Consider the following 23,182-nt stretch of genomic DNA (forward strand, 5'->3'; position numbering starts at 1 on the left):
GTCTAATTATGTCTATTAGTAAGTGTGTGCACACATGTGCTATTAAAAATGCATATTTCTTCTAATAGCCTATAAGGGAAAAGAATCTGAAAAATAATATATATATGTATGTATAACTGAAAAAAAAAAAAAAAAGCATATTCCTGGGCTCCCCCCAAGACTTATTGAATAGACTCTTCAGGATGGGATTACACGGTATTTACTGATAATGTTCTTCACTAAGACTTATTATTTATAAAATCATGAATATCATAATGAAACTCAATCTAGAGTGACCAAAGTTTGTAAATGTAAAATAAACTTACTTTGCTATGGAAATCTGATTCACTCTCAAAAGGGTACACCCTAGAAAGAGTTCTGCCTTTCTGCCTACAGCAGTACACCTCCACTGAGCCTGACCTCATCATACATTCGCACCTACATTCTTCTGATGACCCAGAGTAGGAAAGTTGAGGAGGGTTAAGTTAAACAGTCCTTGGGTATGAACCTTAGTGAGGCTAACAAGGATAGTTCATTAACCTGAACGATAAGGTAAATCAGATAACAAACCATCAAAATGGTGGTATTAGATAGACTCCATTAAGTGAAAACTTAACCAATCATTATAGAGGACGCTGTAAAGCAACAGGTTTCTGAAACCAGATTTTCCTTTCAAACTGTGCTTCGTATTTTAACTGGAGTTTCTACTAAAGAATCATTTTATTTACAGTTGAAAATTTCTTTTTAATACATTCAATGTGTATTACATGCTGGAATCAAATACCTGAAGGAACTGGAATCTTATGAATACAGCCAGGACAACAATGAAGAGAGTCATGAACAAAAACATCACAGTCCACACAGAACACATTCTGGCACACACTGCAAACATAGACCTGCAATAAAAAGAAGAAAACCTGAATTTAAAAAGTAGTTTCCAAAAGTACAGCATAGCTAGAAGACTTGCAAGTTGCTTTGCTCTTTCATGTACCTATCACTTTTTCCCCACTCACCTACCTGCTTTATTAGTTCCAATGTACTATATATTCTCAAATCTATGGAAATTCTTTCTTTCCAAAAAATTATTCCTTAGAAATGAGGGAATAATTTTGTTTCTGAGTCCTTAAAGTCCCTTGAATTATAGGATACTCTCGATTACTTCATTTTAAGTAATTATTTGGGGAAGACACATGAGCTTGAAATTAGTGCTAGCTTTGAATACTTCGATAGGTTACTGGAGTGATTCAATTAAAAAGAGAAGCACAAAAGTTTTAGCAGAAATTTGTTATACCTAGGGAATTATAAAAGTTATATTCCTCTTTTAATTAAACCACTAAATAATAAGGCAAAAGACAAATATATATATATAATATATAAATTATTTTATTTTTTATTCTTATTGTCATACTTATATAATAAATAATAAAATAAAATAATAAGAAGAAAAAAGAATAATAATATTCTATCAGTATTATATATATAAATACTAGCGCCTTGGGGTGAAATTTCCAGGGCAACATCATACACAGATTAAAAAATCATCAAATCTCAAACAGCACAGAAATAATGATGCTATATTCTTAAAAACTATCAAATGAGTCAAACAGTGATTCTAGTGAAGATGTAGCTAATGATGTCAAAGAGGCATGTAAAGCTTCATAAAATTGTTTTTTTAACTGGTTTTCTTTCAGCCATGCCTCACAGCTTATGGGAATCTCAGTTCCCTGACCAGGAACTGAAGATGGGCCACGGCAATGACAGCACCGATTACCAACCACCAGACCACCAGAGAATTCCAAGTACAATTGTTTTATGAAATGCTGAGAGTAAAATAAAACAAGCAATCCTTTCTACTAGTATTTTATATAGTTTATAAAGTATAGTTTTAAATATGGACATGTAACTAAAACTAAACAGTGACCTATCTTATTTGCAACTTTATATAAGTTGATATGTTCAAATTGGCACCCGTTAACATTTTAAAAAATATTTTCTCAGTTCCTCAATGGGGAGAATATCCTTAAGATCTGAGGCCACCATAAATGGTAACTTCAAAATAAGTATGAGAGCCTAAAGTAAAATAAAGTAAAAAGTAAAAAATGAGACCCTAAAGTTAAAAAAAAAAGAGAAAAAACTTTTAGTACTTCCAAACTAAATGCAGTTTAGCTTGCAAACCGAAGACAAAGTAAAACAGCTGTTTGTAATAGCTCCCATTTAATCTCCACCTACTGCTATACTTCTGAGGAATAACCTGATTTGAGCTTGGTCTTCAACAATCTATTGAAAACTTATAATACCATTTCCTCAACATTTATTGTACAATACTTAATATTCACAAAGCACATGAACTTACATGTTGGTCTTTTAATTCCCCCTGACAGGCATAACAAAACCTGAAAAAGAAAGTTTAAGAATCATTTTGTTAAGAATTTACTCATTAAAATAGCTCAGGAAAATCTCAATAACAAGAATTCTCTAATTAGTAAGTACAGTTGGCCCTTGAACAACAGGCAGTTTAGGGCTGTCAACCCCCAAGGTTAAAAATCTGAGTGTAACTTTACAGTTGGCTCTCTGGCCCTCTGACCCTCCATAGCTGCAGTTTCACATTAGAGGATCCAACCAGCTATGGAACATGTAGTTCTGTAGTATGTATTTACAGAAAAAAACTGCATGTAAGTGGACCCTTGCATTTCAAATCCATGTTGTTCAAGGTCAACTGTAATTATCTTTAGGCATGATTGTTAGGAGAAATAATTAAGAATACCAGTAATTTAAGAAAATTCCACACTATAACCTAAGGTTATCTGATAGCTTAAAATTTTCCTTAAACTAATCTTATTTACATCAAGGTTAAATATGAGTATGCTTTCTCAACTATGATTCTAGAGAAAACAATTTTCATGACTATTTTTCAACTTTCCCAAAGACAGCAGACAACTGAATAAGTCCAAATGAACAGAGAGGGGTTAATTTATGGCAAAAATGGATGCCTACGGGCTTAATTTTCAAGGAATGGTTTAAAGAATTAAAAGTTCTCCAAACTTAATATAAAAAAGAGCAGTTCCCTCCCAACCCACCCCTCACTTCATTTACAGAGCAAACCCTTCCAAAAATTTTAACTGTTTGACAGTTACCTATGCTCACAACTCTTGGTCTTTTCATAGGCATTGGCTATGAACTTTCCACTATGGAAGATGAGATTTTAATTCTCTTTCAACCATCTTGAACCAATACAATACAGTACACACATAACAAATCCCATTCTCAATTCTATGTAGTTAAATCATTCCAGATGAAACAATATTAAATATTTAGTTTATCATCACTGTATAGACATATTCAGCTGAGCCATGCCATACAACTTTTCCTCTCTGTAAAATACATTTTTTTCCTGGAGTTACTGAGTATGTTATTCATAACCTTAGTTGTTCTAATTACTCAGCCCCAACCGTTCCCTGAGAAGCCTAAATACCCTATTGTTATGTTCAGCTACATCAAGAATTCTATAGTTTCCATCTTCTGGTGACATCTCTCCTGGAGCATTCTGACGTTTTCCAAACTGGACTGACTATTCTCCGTATCTGACAAATAAGTGTCATTCTGGGACTTCATCTTACAAGTTTGCTTTAGCCACTTTTGAATTAGATAAATATTCCTATTCTCTTTCATTTATGCTCATTCTCAGTTCCTTTGAGTCATCTCTTCCACAGCTTCCCAAGCAAGTCTCTTTTTGAGACCTTACAAATCTGAAAATACCTTTATTCTACCTGTATATATATATATATTTTGGCTGAACCATGCAGCATGTAGGAACTTAGTTCCCTGACCAGAGATTGAACCCATGCTCCCTGCACTGGAAGCGTGGAGTGTTAACCACTGGACTGCCAAGGAAGTCTCAACTCTACCTACATTTAAACAATAGCTTGGCTGGGTATACAATTTAGTTGGCAATAATTTTCACTCCAAATTTTGAAGGAAATTGCTCCATGTCAGCATCCAGTGCTGTTCACGAGATGTCAAACAATGTTTTTTTTTTTTATTTTTTTGCTGCACCACACAGCATGTGGGATCTTAGTTCCCTGCTGCTGCTGCTACTGCTAAGTCGCGTCAGTCATGTCCGACCCTGTGTGACCCCATAGACGGCAGCCCACCAGGCTCCCCTGTCCCTGCTTCCCCCATTCTTGCTCTCCAGGCAAGAACACTGGAGTGGGTTGCCATTTCCTTCTCCAATGCGTGAAAGTGAAGTCGCTCAGTCGTGTCCGACCCTCAGCGACCCCATGGACTGCAGTCTTCCAGGCTCCTCCGTCCATGGGATTTTGCAGGCAAGAGTTTTGGAGTGGGGTGCCATCGCCTGACCAGAGATCAATCCTGTACCCCACTCAGTGGAAGCGTGGAGTCTTAACTGCAAGACCATCAGTGAAGTCCCAGAAGCCAAACAACTTTAATTCCAGGTCATGTGACCCCATTCTCCCTCTATAGAAATGTTTAGGGCTAATGCTCTGCTGCAGCGTACTCTGAAATTTCACAGTGACACGGTAGTGCAAGTCTGCTTGCCTTCAATATGTCAAGCACCTGACAGTTCCTTTCAATCCAGAAAATTCTCTCCTTCAAAGCAGAAATTATCCCTGAATATTTCTTTCCCATTTTATATCTTTTCTTTATTTCTTACATTATTTTGATATTAGGCTCCCTGGATAAATCTTCCAGTTTTATACGACAGAAATCAACAAATGCTACAAGTCAGGGCCTTTTTTTCCTTTTTGGAGAGCTGATTTACCAACACACCACCACTCCAGCTACATATAGCGGGGGTCAGGGAAATAGGTTTCTGGAGATCCAGGTCTGTTCAATCATTTCAGTCATAAACAAGGCATTCTACATCTCATTTTCTATAGTAGCAATAATCTTGCCCAAGTGAATGACACTCTTTTATGAAGTGTTAATAACAACATATTTGGATATAACTTTACCACTTGAAACAGGTATAAATTAATCAAAACTCATATACCTTTCTCCATTATGTTCTTCTAGGGGAATTTCTTGAAAAGCATCCAAAGGAAATAAATGATGGTAAGACCGTGCTAAGTGGGGAGCAGACACCAAAGTAAGACCTAACATACAAAGCAGAAAGACATATTTAGTAACCCAAACCTCACAAAGATGATGGCTGAAATGTCAGATGATATAACTTAGGCTAAATATTTTCAAGTTTGTTTTTTTCTAGGATTGCAGTTATTCATTTCTTAGTTTATCAGTGGCCATAAAAGGAGACTCTAAGATGGAGTCTTAGCCCTGTCACTAAGTACGTGATCTCTCTTGGCCCATTTGCTTACTTGTAAATGAAATAAAATTCTACAACTCTATTATTTTAATTCTTCATTCTCCTCATATGTATTTATTTCATGAAGAGAAGCAAAAACGTCAACTAGATCTACTGCACTGTCTTTAAAGAACATAGTTTTTCTGGAAAGAGAACCAGGAAACATCCATAATGCTATGTTTATTCTTAAAAATGAAGTACTAGGCACACAATGAAAAAAACAGCCTATGTCTCTTTTAACAGATCAAATCCAGAAAGATAAGCAGAGCTTAATATTTATATTTAATAGCAATATAGGTAAGAAGTTATCCAAGATTAATTTACTAGAAAATGAACAGTTGGTTTCTTACCACAGATTTTACACTCAACAGGAAGCTCACAGTACTTTGCCCGACACTGGGGGCAGAAATAGCCTCCTAATGTAAGTCCTGGTTCAGTGTTGCTATCCAGATGCCTGTTGGGGGGGCGGGGGGGAGGAAATATTACTTTTTAAAAAGTGATACACAAAGATGTAAGCAGTTAAAGCAAAAGAAGGGATGCCACTGTAACTTTAAAACCTTTAAGTTGTTTCATAGCTCATTTATGCTCTGTTCACATTCGTCTTTTTTTTCCTCTGTTTTGTTTTGAATAGCTTCTATTAAAGTCTTTGAATTCACTTCTCTTCTTTAATGACTAATCTGTCATTAATCTTTGTGGCTCAGCTGGTAAAGAATCTGCCTGAAATGCAGGAGTCCTGAGTTCGATCACTGGGCTGGAAAGATCCCCTGGAGAAGGGAAAGGCTACCCACTCCAGTATTCTGGCCTGGAGAATTTCATGGACTGTATAGTCCATGGGGTCTCAAAGAGTCCTTCCACTTCCCTTCACTTCACTGCCGTTAATCTTAATCTAGTATATTTTTCACCTAAGACACTGTATTGGTCATCTCTAGAAATGTGATTGGGGTCTTTATTCTATCCTCCCTATCTCTTATCAAATTCATGTACTCTTTAATTTTCCTGAGCACACAGAATACATTTACAATAATTTTAACACCTTACCTATTAATTCTATCAACTGTGTTATTTCTGAATATGTTTCCATTCTATGATTTTTCTTCTTGCTATGGGTCATACCTTCCTACTTCTTTGCATGACTGGTAAACTTTTTTAAAAACTTTTTATTTTATATCATAGTTGATTGACAATGTTGTGATAGATTCAACTGGACAGCCAAGAGACTCAGCCATACATATGCACATATCCACTTTCCCCTAAACTCCCCTCCCATCCAGGCTGCCACGTGACACTAGGCAGACTTCCCTGTGCTATATACAGTAGGTCCTCGTAGGTTATCCATTTTAAATACAGCAGTGCGTACACGTTGATCTCAAACTTCCTATCTCTTCTCCCCATCCTTCCCCCTGGCAACCATGAGTTCATTCTCTGTCTATAATGCATGACTGGTAATTTTTGATTGGCAGCCAGATACTGTGAATTTTGCTCTGCTTTTGGTGATGGATTTTTTTTTTTGTATTGATTTAAATATGTTGTGTTTTTTTCCCCGAAATACACTTAAGCAAATAGTTTGATGCCAAAACTTGCTTTTAAGTTTGCTGGCTGTCCAGAACAGCTGCTAGTCTAGGGTAAATTCGGTTTCATTACTGTGGACTCCATTCAATGCCTGTGACATTAAGAGGCCTTTCCACACTGACTGGTGGGAATGAGCCGTTCCCTGCCCACATGAGCGCTAGGGATTGTTCTGCTGCTCCACTCCAGTGCTTCTTTCTCTGGCCTCCAGGAGTGTCCTGATAGGAATGTACACATCAACACTCAGCTAATGATTCGAGGTGGTTGATATTTCTCCCAGAAATCTTGATTCCCGCTTGTGCTTCACCCAGTCCAGCATTTCGCATGATGTACTCTGCATGTAAGTTAAATAAGCAGGATGACAATATACAGCCTTGACGTACTCCTTTTTCAATTTTGAACCAATCCATTGTTTCATGTCTGGTTCTAACTGTTGCTTCTTGACCTGTATACAGATTTCTCAGGAGGCAGGAAAGGTGATCTGGTATTCCCATCTCTTTATGAATTTTCCACAGTTTGTTAGATGATCGGTAGCATATGACACACTTTTCTCTACCTTGCTGTTTTAGCCACTAATATCACAGGAGTATATATAGTTCTCTCGCCTTTTTACAGCTACATAATAAGTAATTGTCTACAAAAGTCATTATATTTCAAGCCTATCTTTTTTAATTCATAACTTACAGGAAGGAATTAACAATGTAAAAACATTATCATAAAGAGTTTTAAGGTTTTTACTTACGCCATGCTGAAAGAGGGTTTTGCATCTTGGTCAGACAGAGAGGCAATGGTATGCTGAGGAAATCCTTTATGGAAGAAAATATATTACTTTTTCTCCCCCAAGGAAATAGAAAAATTCTAGTAATAGAAACCTAAAAATGTTCCTACCAGAAAGCTCACAAAGTTGTCCAAAAGTTCTCTTTCCTGTCTTTTGTACATTTATTAGAGCATGGTCAAACTGACAGCGATTTCCAGTTAGAAGAAAAATTAATAGTGGAGTAAAACGGGGGAAGTGGAGGACCATATGTCCATACATATGGTCTCAGATTCTAAAGTTTCATATGCATATTTTCTAACTTAACAACACTTAATACATAACACATACTACATTTTAAAAGGAAAATGCAATTTTTAAATACTTTCTGACGTAACAGAGGAGTCCATTACATAGTTTACTTTGACTTTATATAAGAACATACTTCTGTTTAAAATTTTGGAATGTCCAAACCTATGTAGTTTATTTTTCATATATATTTTTATTTAATTTAATTAAATAACAAAAAATAAACACTTACCCATACGAATAAGTGAGCATTCAGAATTTGAGCTAGCAGGAGGAGGACTAACATGATGTGTTAACAATTCTTTGTAATGGCTTTCATCTAAAATAACATGGTACGTGCCTAGCAAGACAAGAAAAAAAGAAAAGAAACATTAGCTTTCCAGACATAAGAATGATCTGTAATTTCTATATGATTCTGTAAATGTTTTACCATCTAAAAACGTTCATTTTCAAAATAAATGCTTATGTTAAATTACCATTTTTCAAAATATTTATTTAAATAACATCTCTAAACTGACTTCACTGACAATAACTGTAATTTTCAATTTAATTAAAGCCAATTAACAAGATTTTCACTAAGTGTTACACACAGTAAAATATCTAGCTTTCCAGTAGTTATAATGGTTCCTCTAAACACTGGCATAACTACTAAAAATTTCTTGCATTTTGAGATAATAGGTTATAGAACTGGTGATATATTTAATATGACTACCCACATTTTGGACTTTGGGACATACACTAATTTAAATTTAGCAGCTTAAAAAAACCAATTAAAGTATTTTAACTAATAAATTGTTACTTTTCACATAGTGATTATGAGTGAATATTGAAGATTCTAGATACATACCACCAGTTTCACGAGCAAGTGCAGTGCATACTCGAACCTCTGCAGACAATCCAATAATAGACACTCTGATTTTAGCCGCCTTTAGACTCTTCATAAAATCCAAGTAAATGGAGAGTTTTGAGGGAAGAAAAAAAAGAATAATTAATATGCTTGATAAATAGAATGTTCTGAAAACTAGTAATAAACTCCGAGAAGTCTAGTAATAAATTTAGAGAACTCTAAAGAATTCTCTTTAGAGCTGTAACTGGTTTTGATTATGAAGAAATTATTGGTTCTACCTTGATTAAATCATAGATGTTAGAGGGATCACAGGTTGTGAGGCTGCTAAAGATGATTAGGACTTCTCTGCTTGTGTGTCCAGGCATGTGTCTAACAAAAGGAAAAAAAAAAACACTCCAATTAAGTATAATGAATTACATTAATTAAAAAAAACTTAAGACTAGTACAGATACAAAAAAGTACCCATGGTTTACAAATTTAGACTACAGAACAACCCTGTCTGTTTCAACATCACAAAGGAATGAACTGTGAGTATACTCTAAAAACCTTAACACCAGTTTTTCTAAAATTAGCTACACACAAAAATAATTCACTGATTCATTTATTCATTCAATAAATACTTATTGAATACTCTTTCAAGTTCTAAGGATAAAGTGATAAGATCAATGAGGTTCCTGACATCATGCAGCTTACGTTCTAACAGGTTGGTTTCATACAAACTCTAAGGTGTACACTGGAAAGTATGACAATACCATATGAATCAACATTAAGGTACATATATGTGGCCTGAAAATAGTAACATATTTCTTTTTTAAAGACTACAATTTAACCTCATGGTGATTGTCATAATACTCATAAACATTAATGACTGTGTACCATTTAGGTGGCACATTGGTAAAGAATTCACCTGCCAAGCAGGAGATTCAAGAGACACGGGTTCGATCCCTGGGCTGGGAAGATCCTCTGGAGTAGGAAATAACAACCCACTCAGTATTCTTGCCTGGACTATTCCATGGATAGAGGAGCCTGGTGGGCTACAGTTCACAGAGTTGCAAACAGTTGGACATGACTGAGCACCACCACCACCATTTAATTAAATGATGGCTTACAGGATTTTAAGATATGATGAACTGTTCTCCTCTAAACTAAATAGAGGTATCTATGCTTTTTGGTGCAATGTTATCAATTATTTATAGCTTTCCTGCTTTAATTTTCATTGTTAGGCTCAGTTTTCACTGTGGATATTGCTATTGTATCTACCTTCATTGTGTGTGTTACCTCCTCAACTACTTCAAAACTAAAAAAAAAAAATCTATTATTTAAAGGTATAAAAATTTGAGTCAGGATAGACTATCTAAGGATAAAATATATAAGCTTTAACTATACTGAATACTTTCTTTGGGGTTTTAGCTATATTCTACATAGTTAAAACTACTAGAAAAGTGGTATTATTAATTTACAGATGTATTACAAAATTAGTTAACAAAAACCAGTATACAACAAACTCAGTTATTATACCATATTAACTTCCACATATAATCAATTTTCAATAAAAAATTTTTTCATTGTTATTTCTTCTCCACTAATAATACTGCTACAGCTTTAATTATATTTTTCCAAAATCTTTAAGGATATACTTCAGCAACTAAAATGTAAAATCAAAATTATTAACCAACATCATACTATACACTATAAATAATGTTACATATTTCTCTTAATAACAATTTCATTATAGTTAGGTTTACGGAGATGCATATTAACATTATCATTTCAACTTAACTCATTCAAAAAATGTTGAAATAAATTATAAACAATAAGTGTAAAACACTAACTTTAGAGTCTGCATAGCCATGCTTAAGGAGTTATAAAGAGATGGTTCTCCATGGCAAGTCATATCTACAGCTTTCTTCAAAGATGTTATATGTTTCCGTGGGTTTCCTAAAATACAAATGGAAAATATCTTTTAATAAAAATGTATATATACACTATGGAAATTTACCTTCCTCGCAAATTTACATATTTATGATGTTAAACAGAATCCCTTTGATTTACAGTCTTAGTAAGATGCACTTTTACTAGAAACATTATAAAGTCTCACTCATATTGAAAAACTCAAATACAAATAATCTTTTTGTCTATTAGCAACACATTTTAATAATATTAATCTAGAATGTAAAACTTTTTACTCTTCGTATTTCCTATTTCATCATTGTTAATACTAACATATGTTCACATTTAACACCTCTGAAATCACAATGTGTCTTCCAACCACTGGCAGCCAGTGACACAGCTGCCACTGCCTGCTCCTGTGCACGCTATTGCTACGTTGCTGGTCCAACCGCAACACGTGCACTGTTTGTGCTGTTCATATTAATTTCTATTTAAAGTGTTTTTTTTCCTTAAGTTTATACAAAAGGTTATATTTTGTATAATATGTAGAATTTGTATATATGTGTATATTTGTATATATGTAGAAAGGCATGGAACAGAACAGTAAGGCGCAAATTTGTTATTAGTGGAAGCAAAAACTCATTGATGGAAGAATGCCTACACTTCCATGTTTTTCTGCAGGGGGAGAAAACAACCACTTTATAAGACCTAAGAAAGGAGGATTTCCACAAAGAGACAAAACTGTGTTATGTTGTTATTGAAATAGCCTCTGAAAAGACTGTCTAATTCATGCTAAGCAATATAAATGAAGGGAAGAGAAACCGCCAAAAATTGAGACCTGTCAAACCATCAAGAAACTGGTATGAACAATTCACATGTCATTTGACACTGTGTCAAAGGTTAAATGCCGGAGTGTTTCCTTCTTGAGGGCTCATAAAAGTATCTTACAAACAATAAAATCTGAGATTCAATAAAATATGGTATTCTTCAGACCTTTCCTCCTATTTCATCACTGTTTTCATATTACTTAAGAAAACGAAAACATCGAGTTTATCATACAGCAAATTATCCTCATACCACTGAACATTTAGTTTCAACTTGTCACTATTATACATACTGTTGCAAACAGAATATTTGTAGACTGACAATTTTTCTTCTTTCATAACATTTCCTAAGCTTACTCCAAGGAACTTTTTCCTCTGGCTGTGCCTCCAGGCTTTAGCCATCTTAATCCCCTGACCAGGAACTGAACCCAGGCCTTTGGCAGCCAGAGTGCGGGATCCTAACAACGGGATCACCAGGTAATTCTCTTATGGAACATTTTTATGGCTCTTTTCCAGAAAATGTTGAACAAATTAACCAGATTATCAGCACTAAAAGTATCAGTTTTTCCATGGTTCAACAAGCCATATATTGCTTTTGAAACTTCATTGTGCTCATTTAAAACATGGAAAATGTTGTTGAGTGTGCCCTTTTTTTGAATACTCAGTTCAGTTGTTCAGTCATGTCCAACTCTGCGACGGCATGGACAGAAGCGCACCAGGCTGCCCTGTCCATCACCAACTCTCGGAGTTTACTCAAATTCATGTCCATTGAGTCAGTGATGCCATCCAACCATCTCATCCTCTGTTGTCCCCTTCTCCTCCCGCCTTCAATCTTTCCCAGCATCAGGGTCTTTTCCAATGAGTCAGTTCTTCAAATCAGGTGGCCAAAGTATCAGAGTTTCAGCTTCAGCATCAGTCCTTCCAATGAATATTCAGGACTGATTTCCTTTAGGATGGACTGGTTTGATCTCCTTGCAGTCCAAGGGACTCAAGAGTCTTTTCCAACACCACAGTTCAAAAGCATCAATTCTTCGGTGCTCAGCTTTCTTTATAGGCCAACTCTCACATCCATATATGACTACTGGAAAAATCATAGCCTTGACTAGATGGACCTTTGCTGACAAAGTAATGTCTCTGATTTTTAATATGCTGTCTAGGTTGGTCATAACTTTTCTTCCAAGGAGCAAGCATCTTTTAATTTCATGGCTGTAGTCACCATCTGTAGTGATTTTGGAGCCCAAAAAAATAAAGTCTGCCATTGTTTCCACTGTTTCCCTATCTATTTGCCATGAAGTGATGGGACTGGATGCCATGATCTTAGTTTTCTGAATGTTGAGCTTTAAGCCAACCTTTTCACTCTCCTCTTTCACTTTCATCAAGAGGCTCTTTAGTTCTTCTTCATTTTCTGCCATAGAGTGGTATCATCTGCATATTTGAGGTTACTGATATATTTCCTGGCAATCTTGATTCCAGCTTGTGCTTCATCCAGCCCAGCATTTCTCATGATGTACTCTGCATATAAGTTAAATAAGCAGGGTGACAACATACAGCCTTGACCTACTCCTTTTCCTATTTGCAACCAGTCTGTTGTTCCATGTCCAATTCTAACTGCTGCTTCTTGATCTGCATACAGATTTCTCAAAAGGCAGGTCAGGTGGTCAGGTATTCCTATTTCTTTCAGAATTGTCCACAGTTTATTGTGATTCACACAGTCAAAGGCTTTGGCATAGTCAATAAAGCAGAAATAGATGTTTTTCTAGAACTCTCTTGCTTTTTCGATGATACAGTGGATGTTGGATATTTGATTTCTGGTTCCTCTGCCTTTTCTAAAACCAGCTTGAACATCTGCAAGTTCACAGTTCACATATTGCTGAAGCCTGGCTTGGAGAATTTTGAGCATTACTTTACTAGTGTGTGAGATGAGTACAATTGTGTGGTAGTTTGAGCATTCTTTGGCATTGCCTTTCTTTGAGATTGGAATGAAAATTGACCTTTCCCAGTCCTGTGGCCACTGCTGAGTTTTCCAAATATGCTGGCATATTGAGTGCAGCACTTTCACAGCATCATTTTTAGGATTTGAAATAGCTCAACTGGAATTCCATCACCCCCACTAGCTTTGTTCATGGTGATGGTTCCTAAGGCCCACTTGACTTCGTATTCCAGGATGTCTGGCTCTAAGTGAGTGATCACACCATTGTGATTATCTGGGTCCTGAAGATCTTTTTTGTATAGATCTTCTGTGCATTCTTGGCACCTCTTCTGAATATATTCTGCTTCTGTTAGGTCCATACCATTTCTGTCCTTTATTGAGCCCATCTTTGCATGAAATGTTCCCTTGGTATCTCTAATTTTTTTGCTGCTGCTGCTAAGTCACTTCAGTTGTGTCCAACTCTGTGTGACCCCATAGATGGCAGCCCACCAGGGTCCCCCGTCCCTGGGATTCTCCTGGCAAGAACACTGGAGTAGGTTGCCATTTCCTTCTCCAATGCATGAAAGTGAAAAGTGAAAGTGAAGTCGCTCAGTCATCTGACTCCTAGCGACCCCAAGGACTGCAGCCTACCAGGCTCCTCCTTCCATGGGATTTTCCAGGCAAGAGTACTGGAGTGGGGTGCCATTGCCTTCTCTCAATTTTCTTGAAGGGATCTCTAATTTTCTTGAAGATTTCTTGAAAATAATTTTTCCCATTCTATTGTTTTCCTCTATTTCTTTGCATTGATTGCTGAGGAAGGCTTTCTTATCTCTCTTATTTCCTTGCTATTCTTTGGAACTCTGCATTCAAATCTTTCCTTTTCTCCTTTGCCTTTCACTTCTCTTCTATTTACAGCTATTTGTAAAGCCTCCTCAGACAGCCACTTTGCTTTTTTGCATTTCTTCTTCTTGGGGATGGTCTTGATCCCTGCCTCCTGTACAATGTCACAAACCTCCGTCCATAGATTATCAAGCACTCTATCAGATCTAGACCCTTAAATTTATTTGTCACTTCCACTGTATAATCATAAGGAATTTTATTTAGGTTATACCTGAATGGTCTAGTGGTTTTCCCCACTTTTTTTTATTTAAGTCTGAATTTGGCAATAAGGAGTTCATGATCTGAGCCACAGTCAGCTCCTGGTCTTGTTTTTTGCTGACTGTATAGAGCTTCTCCATCTTTGGCTGCAAAGAATAGAATCAATCTGATTTCAGTGTTGACCATCTGGTGATGTCCATGTGTAGAGTTTTCTCTTGTGGTGTTGTAAGAGGGTGTTTGCTATGACCAGAGCGTTCTCTTGACAAAACTCTATTAGCCTTTTCCCTGCTTCATCTATACTCCAAGGCCAAATTTGCCTGTTACTCCAGGTGTTTCTTGACTTCCTACTTTTGCACTCTAGTCCCCCATAATGAAAAGGACATCTTTTCTGGGTGTTAGTTCTAGAAGGTCTTGTAGGTCTTCATAGAACCGCTGAACTTCAGCGTCTTCAGCATTATTGGTCGGGGCACAGACTTGGATTCAAAACTAGTATTTTGAATACTAGTTTGTTTAAATTTTCTTTTTTAACAGTTGTTTAATTCCTTTTTATTCTGGTATGAATTATGTATTTTTTGCCCATTCATTCATTTGGAACTTCTTGCTGTTCTTATTTACTCAAGTAAGTTTTAAAATATTAACTATTTGCCACAGTTAATATACTGTGGACCCTTGAACAGTAAGTGTTTGAACTATGTACATCTACTTATATGCAGATTTTTTTTCACTAAGTACATACTACAGTACTACATGATGTGCAGATGGTTGAATTCTCAGATATGGAACCAAGGAAACAGAGGACCAACTATAAAGTTATAAGCAGATTTTCAACTATACAGAGGGTCAGCACTCCTAATGCTCAACTTGTTCAAGGGTCAGCTATATATTGCAAGTATTTGTTTTTAGAATCATAAATTTTAGAAATGAAAAGTACCTAAGTCCAAATCCTTCATTTCATAACTGAGAAACAAATCTAACAAGTTAAATGATTTGCTGAAAGACATATGCCTACCCAATGGCAGGACCAGTAGTTAAACCTTGATCGTATGGCTCTCTATCCACTTTTCTTTCTACCACACCATACAAAAAAATTTTTAATCTCCTATTGTGTTATGAGTATAGGAAAAAAGTATATTTACATTACTCTCAGTGTGGTTTATAGCAGTGATTCTGTTCAGGGGAAAAGAGGGTTATAGGCCTCTTGTATTCTCAAGAGGCCTATAAGAATCTCCAGAGGATTTTTCCTCTCTGTACATATTACCTCCCAGGCACCCACAGAATACTATTATTAACTAGGGGGAGGGAACATGCAGGAGGGTTCGCCCTACATCCTTTCCTTAGGGGAACCATCCTTCCCTCACTATATAATAATCCAGTTTATACGACATGGTGCAGGTCGAACTTATCCTGCTTCTATCCTACTTCAAGCAGAGACATGTAATCCAGGCCTACCAACAAAATACTTCATTCCCTTAGCCACTTGACTGCTCACGGATGGGCAGATCTTAATCAGGGTCAATAAGAACCCTCTTTGGAGCTTGTGCTGAGACTACAAACTAGGAGGGTCATGTAGACTTGATAGACATCTTACTTAGGGACTTCCCTGGTGGTCCAGTGGTTGAGTCTGGCTTGCCATACAGGGGACAAGGGTTCCATCCCTGGCCTGGAAAGATCCCACATGCCTCCAGGCAACTAAGCCCTGTGTGCCACAACTACTGAAGCTCTCCTGCCCTAGGGCCCTTGTTCCACAACAAGAGAAGCCACCGCAATGAGAAGCCCACACACTGCAACTAGAAAGTAGTCCCTGCTCGCCGCAACTAGAGAAAGCCTGTGCACAGCAATGAAGACCCTGCAGAGCCAAAAATAAACAATTTTTTAAAAAAGATTAAGTGGCTCTTGTGAATGGTTACAATAATTTTATAATAATACTTTCATGATTGAATAAACATTTACATCCAGTATAATACTATTCATCACTGTGCAGAACTCAATTTAAAACATTTTAGGGACTTCTCTGATGGTCCAGTAATTAAGACTGCATTTCCACTGCAGGGGGCACAAGTTTGATCCCTGGTCGGGGAACTAAAATTTAAAAAAAACCAGGCCATTTTAGAGACAGAGTTTAATAGAAGTTTTTTTAAAGTGTTTTACCTAGACAGCCTGCAGGAAGGTTTCATTTTGCTTATTAGGCAACCTCATGAACAGGGTTACAAGGTTAGATAAATAAAGCAAAGTCCTTGAGTGAGAAAAAGGTAATTTTATGCATACCTGAGAGTTCAGTCAGTTTTTCAGCTCTTTTACTCTTTGTTACAATTATTCCAATCTCAAAAGAAAAACAAAAATGATTATTAACTTAAATTACTCCTTCTTGATAAGAATGTATGTAAGTAAAATAAATGACTAGTTAAAAAGGAATAAGTAACACGTGAAAACCTTCTGACATAGATTTAGCTATGAGTTCACTGTATACTGTTTAGCTTCTCGAGTTCTCTTGCTTCAGTGACAAGTGTCACAGTAACTTGTACACAATCTGAATCACTTAAGTGATAGAATATATGTCCAATGTTTTAAAAAATACATTATATTTGGCAATAATATCAGGATGCTAATTCTGAATTATATCACTTATCTACATACCTGACTAATAGGATTTTGATCAAAATATTCCTCTACGAAGTATTCCAGCAACTGTTTAAAGAAAACAAAAAGAAAAAACTAGGTAACAGCAAAATAGCAACACAGAGAACAGGTTTTGTGAAATCTATTTATCAAGCATTCATTATTTATGATTTTTAAGCTTACAAAATTTTTTAAAATGTTAAGTAGTAAAGATATTAATAAATAAAATAATACATTTTAAAATATTAAATAAATATAAAAATTAAAATAGTAAATAAAATTGAATTTGAAATGGTAAGTGATGAGACAGGTTTAAGCTCAGCCTTAAAAGATGGAACCATTCGGACACGTAAGACAGAAACAATCTAAGTAAAAAAAAGATTCAAAAAAGACAAACAGGAAAATGAGCAAAACAGAAGATGGGCTTGAATAAGTTAGGAATAATCTGAATGTATTTATAAGCTGAGGAGATTAATTCAAATAAGTCAAAGGAGAATGAAGATTCAATAAAGAAAACGAATAACTGATGAAGCAAGATCCTAACGTGGAGTGGAAGTTAAGAGTATAAATAATCAGCGATTTTGGTAAGTAATCCAGAGTAGTACTTCTACTTAGCTATAGTTTGCATTACCTCCAAAAAAAAAAAAAAAGACTGCATTCTTTAAAAACATTTCTTTTGGAATTCAGCAGCCTTCCTCACATGTAACACAAATCAGAATAATTTTAGTATACCTTTAATGTACATGTCAGTCTGTTTGGCTTTAAATCTTGGTCTTCCATTGTTCTTGATCCATCTACTACCACATATAGATGGCGCATCTACCAAAAATAAAATCCCCCAAATAAACAAAACACATAAATAAGAACAATTTTCAAATATATTTTTGACCAACAAGTAAAAATGGCGCTTAGCATTTACATATTCTACATGTATATTTTAACATATTCCTTTAAAAAGTTTATTCTATTTGAGCCAGAATGTTTGTCTAACTCAAAGTAGTTCTGTAGCAGTAAAGTGAAAAAGAATAACATCATACCATTCCAAGTCGAACTTGTCCATGGTGCTCAAATACCCTGTTAAAATTATGCAAAGGTTTTAAGGAAATAACATATACTACCTGAAAGATCATTACAACTTTTCAACTAAAGTGCACTTTTCTAGGGAAGTAAAGTATTAACTTATGGGATGCATATAATTATGTGTATTTGAGATAAAACGCCAAAGATGAATTTCCCTTATGAGGCTCTAGGTTACTGGGTCTACCCTCACTATTTAAAAGGCTGTAAGTCAGGTTCTCTGAAACACAACTCAAATGAAGTACTGAGGAGTGCGCAGAGGTGGACAAAAACCCTTAAAGGAATTTTACCTCTGTAACACACACAAAGGTTACATACCTTTTTCTCTTCGCTTTGAAGAGAATGTCTTCAATTGTAGCTTTAAGTGATCCTGATTCATCTTCTTTAAGAATCTCCCTATAGGGAATATTTAATTGTTTAAAAAGATAAGCTAAAATTTTATTAACTCAAGTGAAATGAAAATATCTCCACACAAAGAACTGCAGCTGAATATTCACAGCTACATTATTCATAACAGCCAAAAATTATATCTAAATGTCCATCAAATGAAGAAAGGATGAATAAAAAATATGGCATAAACATATAACAGAATACCATTCAGCAATAAAAAGGAATGAATTACTTATACATGCTACAATATGAACGCACTTAAAAACAGCATTTTCAGTTAAAGAAGTCAGACAAAACTGACCACATATTATATGATTACATTTACATGAAATGTCCAGAAAGGGCAAATCTAAAAAGACAGAAAGTACATAGATCAATGGTTGCCTAGGACTAGAGGTGGAAATGGAATTAATTGTATATGGACATGACGGATATTATTGGAATGGTAAAAATGTTCTAAAACTGGTTTATGTTGATGTTTTCACAGCCCTGAAGATTTCTAAAAGTCACTGATTTATACATAAGAGACAGATGAATTTTAACATGTATAAAATATACTTCAAAAGTGTTGTTGAGGGAAAAAAAAACACCTAAAACAACATCTAAAAGGGAAGAGAGAGTAATAATGCCCTACTTACCATGTTCTTTCATACCCTCCTTCCCATCGCTTAGTTCTTTCAGGCTCTTCATCCATTTTGTTCCTTACATATTGTAAAAAAGTCATTAGACTGTGAATTTATTAAAGATGATAGTCACCAGATGTATACAATTAAATTTGAAAGTAAAGAGAGGGAAATAAACATACAAAGCAAAAAAAAAGAAAACTCAGACTGCAAAGTCATATTATTCTTTGCAATTTATTCAATAATTGTAGTTGAATGCAAATATGTTTAAATCTTCATGGAACTTTTTCATATACCCAAGAAAGAATGTGAATATTTATGCTCCAATTTGGCACCAATATAAATAAGCTTCTCTTTATAATTAATAAAAAATAAAAATGCATTAAAGATATGTCACAGGACAGAACCACAGAATTATGAGAAGTGGGTACAGGTATAGACGAAACAACACGAGCTACAACTGCTGCTTCTTATCACTGAGTGATAGATACATGGTGATTCATTTACTGCCTCTCCATCTTTGTGTTTGTGTGAATTTTTTCATAACCAAGCTTCTTTAATAAAATTTACTTTATTCATAAATGATAAATGTTTATGGCTCATAATTTTTAAAAAGCTACTTTAAATTTTTTGGTCACTCCCCATGGCACATGGGGCCTTAGTTATCCCACCAGGAATCAAACCCGCACCCACTGCATTGAAAGGCAGAGTCTTAACCACTGGACAGCCAGGATAATTTTTTTAAACAATACAATGGCAAACCTACACTATAATCCCAACTATTAAAAGAAAACAGAACTATTTAGTAATTCAATTCAATAAACAGGACAAATGGTTTTGAGTGGATGTTAGGATTAAGGATGATTGGGTTTTTGTTTATTCTTTTCTGTATTTTCATATTTTCAATATAAATGTGTATTTTTTTAATAATCAGGGACAAAATTGGTGTTGGGAGGCATCTATTAACCATTTGCTGCTGTTTAAACTCTAAGTCACATTGGACTCTGCATTCCCATGGACTATAGCCCGCCAGGCTTCTCTGTCCATGGGGTTTCCCAGGCAAGAATACTGGAGTGGGTTGCTATTTCCTTCTCCAGAGGATCTTCCCCACCAAGGGATCGAACCCGCACCTCTTGCATTGGCAGGCAGGTTCTTTATCACTAAGCCACCTAGGAAGCCACTCTATTAACCATAACCAAGTAATAAACGCCCCATCCCATTCACACCTCCACCCTCCCCAATGGAATCTCCCTCTCCATCTTACATTCTCACTTTCAACTTCCTTCTTTCATAAATGAAGGATCAAAGAAATCTTAAGTGCCAAGACATTAAAGACAAAACAAATCCCGTCACTGGCAGGGGAAAGATTAATTTTTGTGATAAGGACAATAACCAAGACCCATTCTCCACTGGCCTTTCCTGGTGGCTCAGATGGTAAAAAATCTGCTTGCAATGTAGGAGACCCATGCTCAATGGTTGGGAAATTTAGCTGTGAGGGAAAGCTTCATAAATTGAGACATTTGGTGCAAATCTCATTGTTTACATGTAACATTCTGAGCTCATGTGAAGGAATCACACCACCAGGCTTCTCCTGAGGGCAGTGGCTTTTCTGGAGTGGATTCCCAGCAATATTTGTAAGAAGGTGGACTATTCAGTCATAGGCAGTTGAAGATGCTGGGTTGGGAAGATTCTTGGTTGGGAAGATCCCATGGAGAAGCAAATGACTACCCACTACAGTATTCTTGCCTGGTGGATTACAGTCCATGAGGTCACAAAGAGCTTGAAGTGACTGAGTGACTAACATTTTCATTTTCACACTACTCATTCATTGTTCTATAGAAAAATATACTTAAGAATCCAAATAAACACAGACTTTTATAAATGAACTTCTGGAATTAAAATCTATTGATAAATTGAAAACTGCCTTTATGACATCACTGCTTTCTTGGCACCTGCTACAATCAGATATTGTTTACTAAACTTCAGAGGATTCAATTGTTTCAGGAGATCAGGTGTTCCACTTTAGTATCGTAAAATAACAAGAAATAATTTTTACATCTGTGCTTTCTCACACACTTATGTTGGTGCCTTTATAGGCTTAATGATGAGTGTAGTAACACAGCATGCAGCGACGAAACTGAACATTTTGATCTTCCATGGAGGTGTGTTTGTATTTATCGTGAATATAAAAAATCAAAAGCTTAAATTCTTAAAGATGTGGTTACTGCCGTTCATCACATCAATATTTAAACTATTTTTAGTTTATGACTTTTAATTCCCTGAAAGTTCAGAAACAACGTGAGAACCAATGAGCAGAAGCTGCAATCAGGAACACCTCTGGCTCACTGCATACAAGAATTTCTTAATTCGAACTGACTGCAATGGGAAATTACAGGGATAGGACAGAGGTAATAAGATTCTCATAACTGCAGATGTTCAAAGGGAAGCTGGATGTTTACAATGCAGTTAATAGAGAAGGGATTTATGCCGCCTGGAGAAAGATGTACTTGGTAACCTCTTAAGCAGCATCTTCAACTGCCTATGACTGAATAGTCCACCTTCTTACAAATACCGCTGGGAATCCACTCCAGAAAAGCCACTGCCCTCAGGAGAAGCCTGGTGGTGTGATTCCTTCACATGAGCTCAGAATGTTACATGTAAACAATGAGATTTGCACCAAACATCGCAATTTATGAAGCTTTCCCTCACAGCTAAATTTGCCAAGCGCTTTGAGAGAGGCAAGGGTGATAACAGTCCTGCTTTTCAGGTGTGGAACTTAAGGCTCAGAGGTTGGTAACTCTATAGAGGCCACACAGATGGAGGCTGGTCACAAGCTAAACCCAGGGCCACATTTGCGTCCTGCCTCAGGGAAAGAGAGTCACTCTCCAAACTGCTGCCCTAGATAGATGCTTCTATGCAGCTTCATAGACGGAAATTCTCCTTCTCCTCCACACACTCCCACACACCCTTCTTCCCTATGAGGCGTTTCGGGATCATTCAGCCTCCGCTCCCAGCCACGAAGGCCCCTCCCGCCGCCTTGCTTCCTAGGCGGCGGTTCTCCGCCGCGGCTCCGGGAAATCCCCTACCACTGACTTACCTGTCCTGCCGAGCTCTGTTCTCCCGGAAGTTCTGCTCAATCCGTTCTAAGTGCTCCGCCGAAGTCCTTCCGCCGCGCGCGGTAGTGACGCGCAAACGTTCCGACTGCTGGGAGTGGCGCTTGCTCGAGCCGGGCGCTCACTGGCCCGGCAACCTTGTACTGACTTTGGGTGCGGGAAGCACCTCCTGCACCCTTCCCGCTATTCACAAAGAGGCGGGAGGGTGGTGGCTATTCGCTCTTGGAAATTCGGAGGCCTGGTAGCCGTCCACACAGGATCTGAGGACTGGATGACCACAGCGGCAGTCTCAGTTGAGCCAACTTGCAGTGCAGCGGTTTTCCGGAACTCCTCTGCTGCCCGTGCCAAAAGCCACAAATACTTATTGAGCACCTACTTTGGGACTGATACAGCTCTAAGTACTGAGGAAATAGTAAAAAACTGACAAAAATCCGTGCCCTCATGACATTGTGAAGAAAAATATACTGTATCAAATGGTGATGGTGCCATAGAGAAAAATGAAGCAAGGAAGAGGAAAGTGAAAAGTCAAAGTGTTATCGCTCGGTAGTGTCCGACTCTTTCGACCCCATAGATTGTAGACCGCCAGGCTCCTCTGTCCATGGAATTCTCCAGGCAAGAATACTGGAGTGGGTAGCCGTTGCCTTCTCTGGTGGCTCTCCCTATCCAGGGATCCAACTCTAATCTCCCGCATTGCAGGCGGATTCTTTACCATCAAAGCTACCAGGGAAGTGGAAAAGGGTTGCAGTTTAAAACAGATGCTCAGGGAACTGCCGTCCATCAGCAGCTCCTTTTATTTATCCCCAGAAGAAAAGGTCTTATTGTTTAGTTGTGTTGTTGTCTTTAGAGGAAATTAGCATTACTGATTCT

At 36.7% G+C, this 23,182-nt stretch overlaps 1 protein-coding gene and 1 long non-coding RNA gene across 16 annotated transcripts in view; both read right to left on the bottom strand.

Annotated features, from left to right (window-relative positions):
- The window catches only part of LOC102407872 (general transcription factor IIH subunit 2), a 75,824-nt gene extending 56,522 nt beyond the window's left edge, over nucleotides 1-19,302 (bottom strand). For 9 of the 15 annotated variants that reach the window (XM_044932558.2, XM_044932561.2, XM_006078198.4 and 6 more), the window contains exons 1-3: nucleotides 4,988-5,090; nucleotides 2,333-2,372; nucleotides 764-875 (exon numbers count right to left, since the gene is read on the bottom strand). In XM_044932558.2, the coding sequence (XP_044788493.2) occupies nucleotides 764-875; nucleotides 2,333-2,334 (114 nt within the window). In that variant the 5' untranslated portion in view covers nucleotides 2,335-2,372; nucleotides 4,988-5,090. Of the gene's footprint in view, nucleotides 1-680; nucleotides 876-2,332; nucleotides 2,373-4,987; nucleotides 5,091-5,649; nucleotides 5,754-7,607; nucleotides 7,672-8,160; nucleotides 8,269-8,775; nucleotides 8,864-9,053; nucleotides 9,145-10,607; nucleotides 10,714-16,761; nucleotides 16,817-17,130; nucleotides 17,182-17,844; nucleotides 17,932-18,149; nucleotides 18,187-18,507; nucleotides 18,586-19,217 lie in introns of those variants that run through there. The other 6 variants (XM_044932566.1, XM_044932567.1, XM_006058923.4 and 3 more) reach the window with 2 other exon arrangements.
- A 2,178-nt stretch (nucleotides 19,303-21,480) lies between these two features.
- LOC123330611 lies at nucleotides 21,481-22,919 on the bottom strand. Its single transcript, XR_006546637.2, has 2 exons — nucleotides 22,300-22,919; nucleotides 21,481-21,578 (listed from the first exon to the last, which is right to left on the bottom strand). It is a non-coding gene; the product is annotated as an uncharacterized LOC123330611 (long non-coding RNA).
- Nucleotides 22,920-23,182: the final 263 nt, after the last annotated feature.

The sequence above is a fragment of the Bubalus bubalis genome, chromosome 19 (assembly GCF_019923935.1).
Source record: "Bubalus bubalis isolate 160015118507 breed Murrah chromosome 19, NDDB_SH_1, whole genome shotgun sequence".
NCBI lineage: Eukaryota > Metazoa > Chordata > Mammalia > Artiodactyla > Bovidae > Bubalus > Bubalus bubalis.